General features: G+C 43.9%; 1 protein-coding gene across 1 annotated transcript; it reads left to right on the top strand.

Annotated features, from left to right (window-relative positions):
• Positions 1-933: 933 nt before the first annotated feature.
• Positions 934-5873, top strand: LOC138367306 (protein LIAT1-like). Its single transcript, XM_069328731.1, has 2 exons — positions 934-939; positions 5418-5873. Exons 1-2 carry the CDS (start codon positions 934-936, stop codon positions 5871-5873), a joined length of 462 nt encoding a protein of 153 aa, XP_069184832.1.
• Positions 5874-6103: the final 230 nt, after the last annotated feature.

Consider the following 6103-nt stretch of genomic DNA (forward strand, 5'->3'; position numbering starts at 1 on the left):
GAAAGATTAGAGATCATTGATGTTGGGAAAAAAACGCTAATTACTCAATCAGACCAGAAGAATGGAAAAAAACGACAGTGTAGCGTTCAATTCTTGCATTGGCGTACAAGACTCGAGAGAGCTGCAGTGGATAGTTTCTAGTACTTACTTGGAGATGGTGTACACAGTTTACATGTTCTTGAGAACACGAGCCACGAAAGGAGCTATATATAAGGGAAGAGAACCATCAAGAGAGAGCGCCAAGCCAATATGACTATATAGCACTTGGAAAGGGCCAGGATAAGGATTTGGGATGGGACGGGGGAAAGGAGTGGTGCCCAACCATTTGGATGGTCGGGGATTGAACGCCGACCTTCATGAAGCGAGACCGTCGCTCTACCGTCCAGCCCAAGTGGTTGGGTGAGCTTTATATTAGAAACTCTGCTTTAGAAGGCCGATGACTTAAGATTATACGTCACTAGAACTGATGAGACCAGCAACTTACCTCTATACTGTATCTAGAGTTTCGCTGGTGTTCACTTCTACTGACTGAACAGTAGAAGTACTGGCTGGATAGCATTGTACAGTACTACCAGAAGTACAATACTTATTATTCACTTCTACTCTCTGGTTGTTCACTTCTACTGATTTAACTCATCTAACGAGTAGAAGTGGACAGCCAGAGAATCATGTATGGCGTTAGGTGAAGAGATAGAATTAGTTATGATAGAATTAGTTATCATGGATGTTGTGTGTAAAGGCCAATTAACCGCAATATTGGGGGGAGAATATTGAAATGGTTTGGCCACGTTGAACGAAGGGTTGATTGTAGACTGATGACTAGAGTGAATTTGAAGAACCAAAGAAGAGGGACCAAAGAAAATGGGTGGATACGGCAACCCTTCCTCTTTCAGATTACGTCGCTTTTCGCTCGTATGCGCACTCAGGCTAAAAATGGACGTAATTCAAATGAAATCGGCTCACTAAAGTGACGTACTGTCCCATTTTCTGTTTTGGGTCCTCTGGCTTAGGCTGTTAGGTTAGGAGAGGAAACTTGCAATTAACGGTTTTCATGACGTTTTGAAACCTTAGGAGAACTTCCTAACCTGTCAGAAGACCCTTAACTTGCTGTTTTGGAAAACAAAAATCCAAAATTTATTTTTATTTTTTATTTTCAATTTAAGTTTTTTTTTTTTTTTTTTTTTGTCGTAGCGCATACGAGCAAAACGCGACGTAATTTGTAAGAGGACGGTTGGAGAGTTAATTATGCTGGGGATGAGTTCCGGCTCTTGGGCCCTGCCTGTCAACCCATTATTCTAGCACTGAACATTCTTTCTAATGTCTCTGTGGCACATTTGGGTACTTAGTTTCCATATGAATGCCCTTGTTCGTGTAATACCCGTATTAAAAAGCTCTGTCCTTGTCTGCCCTATCTGTTCCCATGCATATTTTGTATGTGTGGATCATGTCTATCGTTTTCTTCTCTCTTCCAGTGACGTAAGGTTTAACTATTTTAATCTTTCCTCGAAACTCATACCTCTCCACTCTTGTACAAGTCTGGCAGGAAACCTTTGAATCTTCTCCAGCATGGTGTTGTGTTTAACGCGATCAGGACTCCACGCCAGGGCCGCAGATTCCAGAAATGTTCTGATATAAGTGGTATACAGAGTTGTGAATGTGCCATTGTTCAGAGTCCTGAAGGCAATTCTTATGTTGGCTAGCCATAAATATGAAGCTGATGATATTAGTTTGACGTGGGAGTCTGGTGAGAAAATGAGTGAGTGTGTGTGTGTGGGGGGAGCCCTGAGTGGGTGTGTGAGGAAGCCCTGAGTGGGTGTGTGGGGGAGTCCTGAGTGGGTGTGTGGGGGAGTCCTGAGTGGGTGTGTGAGGAAGCCCTGAGTGGGTGTGTGAGGAAGCCCTGAGTGGGTGTGTGAGGAAGCCCTGAGTGGGTGTGTGAGGAAGCCCTGAGTGGGTGTGTGAGGAAGCCCTGAGTGGGTGTGTGAGGAAGCCCTGAGTGGGTGTGTGAGGAAGCCCTGAGTGGGTGTGTGAGGAAGCCCTGAGTGGGTGTGTGAGGAAGCCCTGAGTGGGTGTGTGAGGAAGCCCTGAGTGGGTGTGTGGGGAAGCCCTGAGTGGGTGTGTGGGGAAGTCCTGAGTGGGTGTGTGGGGAAGCCCTGAGTGGGTGTGTGAGGAAGCCCTGAGTGAGTGTGTGTGAGGAACACGCAGGATGTGGTAAGGACACAAGACTAGGTGTATTTAATATACAAATAAACGAGGACACCTTGTCTTATGAAGGGGTGGTTGTTGCTGTGGGTGACTGCTGGAGTGTAGTAGTGCAGGTTTATCCCACATTTTGTATGCTGTATTATGAATGGACAAGTGATTTTTTAATGTATTTAATATATAATGTCTATAACGTTCTTTATTATGACATTAGTCACTTTATATTAAATGTGGGGGTAATGATAATTACCCCATATGATGTATGTATGTGCTCGCCTAGTTGTGCTTGCGGGGGTTGAGCTCTGACTCTTTGGTCCCGCCTCTCAACTGTCAATCAACTGGTGTACAGATTCCTGAGCTTACTGGGCTCTATCATATCTACACTTGAAACTGTGTATGGAGTCGGCCTCCACCACATCACTGCCTAATGCATTCCATCTGTTAACTACTCGGACACTGAAAAAGTTCTTTCTAATATCCCTGTGGCTCATTTGGGTACTCAGTTTCCACCTGTGTCCCCTTGTTCGCGTACCACCCGTGTTAAACAGTTTATCCTTATTTACCCCTGTCAATTCCTCTGAGAATTTTGTAGGTAGTGATCATGTCTCCCCTTTCTCTATCTTCCAGATGGATGTATGTAATGTATGTAATGTATGTAATGTATGTAATGTATGTATGTATGTATGGTATGTATGTATGTGTTTCAACAGAACTCCAAATGATCCTTCAAAGAGAGTTCGTGTACTGCTACCCTTGGCGGCCTAGGTTCGAGCCCTTGAGGAATTATTTGCAGTTCTCTTGTAAAAGACAGATGCTTTGGGGACCATTAATTAAGGCTTTGACACGTGGGTGTGTGTATGTTTACTCACTTTGGGCTTTCAGGATCGAGCTCTAGGTCTTGGATCCCGTTTTTCTAGACGCTAGTTGTCTAATGCAATGTCTCCTGACCTATTTCCCTATCATATCTACGTTTTAATATATGAACTGAGTTTGCCTCTACGAAACAAAACTTTTGTTCATTCTATTTTCTCATTACTCTTACGCTAAAATAAACTTTCTAACATCTTTATAACTCATGTGAGTTTAAAGCTTCCATCCGTGCCCTTGTGTTCTATTGGTGTTCATTGTGAAGATGTTCTCTTTTACCACTCTCTCATTCCCCTTAAATATTTTATACATCTCTCTCATGTCTTCCCTCTGTCTCTTTCCTCCTTTCTAGCGTCGTCAGGTTTAGCTCCTTCAGTCTTTCTTCATCCCTTGCAATTCTGGGACGAGTCTCTGCAAATTTCTGTTCCCTTTTCGAACTTTCATACGTGTTTTTTTTACGATTGGGGTTCTGCGATGGGGGCGGCATTCTGCTAAACCTGGTCTCACATAGGCTGTGTACAGCGACCGAAAAGTTTCCTTATTTAGGTTCCTGAAAGATCTTATTTCGTTAACGTAGAGTATGCTACTGACGTTATCCTATTTATGAGCTTCTGGAGTTGGTTTTGTGTTATGTCCACTCCCAGGTCTTTTTCTCTAGTAGTTACAAAGAGATAATTACCCCCCCCCCCGCCCCTTTCATCGTTTATGGGCTTTTCGGTCTCCTGGGGCCAGATTCACGAAGCAGCTACGCAAATACTTATGAACGTAAACATCTTTACTCAATCTTTTTGACGGCCTTGGTTACATTTATTAAACAGTTTACAAGCATGAAAACTTCCCAATTAACAGTTGTTATTGTTATAAACAGCCCCCTGGCGCTTCGGAGATCAACAACTGTTTAATAATTGTAAACACAGCCGCCAAAAATTGAGAAAAGATGCGTAAGTGCTTGCGTAACTGTTTTGTGAATATGCCCCCCCGACCAGGGAGCCGGTCGGCCGAGCGGACAGCACGCTGGACTTGTGATCCTGTGGTCCTGGGTTCGATCTCAGGCGCCGGCGAGAAACAATGGGCAGAGTTTTTCACCCTATGCCCCTGTTACCTAGCAGTGAAATAGGTACCTGGGTGTTAGTCAGCTGTCACGGGCTGCTTCCTGGGGGTGGAGGCCTGGTCGAGGACCGGGCCGCGGGGACACTAAAAGCCCCGAAATCATCTCAAGATAACCTCAAGATAACCCCCTTTTCCTGGCTCCTGTTCTCGTTTTCTTCACTTGTAGGTGCTGAGCGCCAGCAGTCATTTCTCGGACCAACTCTGTAGGTTAAGTCATCTTGAAGAATCTTACAATCTTCAACCGTAACAACACTGCTCATTAGATTTGTATCGTCTGCAAACATGGACATAAAATACTCAACTCTAGTAGAAAGGTCATTTACATATATGATGTATAGATCCTCATATTTCCTGGGATCGGTCCCAGCACCGATCCCTGAGGCACTCCACTTGTTACCCTACACCAGGCCGAATTTTACCCTCCCCCCCCCCTCACTGTTACTCTCTGGCTCCTGTCTGTTAGGGAATTCTTTACCCATGTTAGTGCTTTTTGCTTATACTCCCCCGCCTAGGTCCCTAGTTTGTATTGCAATCTCCTTTGTGGTACTGTATCAAAGGCTCTGTGTGTGTGTGTGTGTGTGTGTGTGTGTGTGTGTGTGTGTGTGTGTGTGTGTGTGTGTGTGTGTGTGTGTGTGTGTGTGTGTGTGTTGGTAATAAGTGTCTGATACAGGATGTGAGTGTGGATCCATTTTAATGATCTGTCTTTGGTCTATTAATGTTTCATGTGTGTTGATGCTCGTGATGCCAATCTGATGTGGATTAGCATACATTAAAGTCTTACCCCGGTGAGTGCTTTAGCTCCCCGACCTCGCGCTGTTGTCTTGTTGTTTTGGATGCCATTGTCTTCCTCTACCTTGGACTCTTTTGTTGTTGTTTTTTGTGAAGGGTGGGATTTTTTTCTGTTTTTGATATTTTTTTTTAATTGGTGGATTTAAGCTGCAGTTTTCTTGTTTTTGTGTTTTTTTTTCTAGGTTTTTTGGATTTTTTTTAAGGGTTTTATATATTGTTTGATGAAGTTGTGTTTTTATAAAGATTTTTTATTTTTTTTTACTTTGCTTTTGTTTTGTTTGTAATTTTGATAATATAAACACCACCAAATATTTTTTTTAATTATGGATTTTAGTAATGTGTGTTTTTTTGTAAATTTATTATGATTTATCTTTGTAATAATTGTTGGTAAATTGGATTAATTTTGATATTGTTTTGTTCTTGTAATATTGATTTTGCTTATATATCCCGAGGCCTATATCTTGGGATATAGGCCCGAGGAGGCCTATATCTTGGGATATAGGCCCGAGGAGGCCTATATCTTGGGATATAGGCCCGAGGAGGCCTATATCTTGGGATATAGGCCCGAGGAGGCCTATATCTTGGGATATAGGCCCGAGGAGGCCTATATCTTGGGATATAGGCCCGAGGAGGCCTATATCTTGGGATATAGGCCCGAGGAGGCCTATATCTTGGGATATAGGCCCGAGGAGGCCTATATCTTGGGATATAGGCCCGAGGAGGCCTATATCTTGGGATATAGGCCCGAGGAGGCCTATATCTTGGGATATAGGCCCGAGGAGGCCTATATCTTGGGATATAGGCCCGAGGAGGCCTATATCTTGGGATATAGGCCCGAGGAGGCCTATATCTTGGGATATAGGCTTCAGGCCAGGCACTTTGAAGTGGGGGGGGAAGAGGAAGACTAGTTTGATTATTCACCCGTAATGTTTTCCACAAATCACGATTCCCCCAATCGTTGTATTCCCAAATCCCCAAAACTATTGGGTGTCCAGGGGTCGGCCGCAATGATGAGAGGAGTAGGGGGGGGGGGACCCTACTCTAATCAACTCAAGATTCGAACCAAAGTCTGGTAACTTTCCATGTAGCTGTACTAGCAGGATCTGTGGTTACCTTACCTTGAGGTGCTTCCGGGGCT

The sequence above is a fragment of the Procambarus clarkii genome, chromosome 21 (assembly GCF_040958095.1).
Source record: "Procambarus clarkii isolate CNS0578487 chromosome 21, FALCON_Pclarkii_2.0, whole genome shotgun sequence".
Lineage (NCBI taxonomy): Eukaryota > Metazoa > Arthropoda > Malacostraca > Decapoda > Cambaridae > Procambarus > Procambarus clarkii.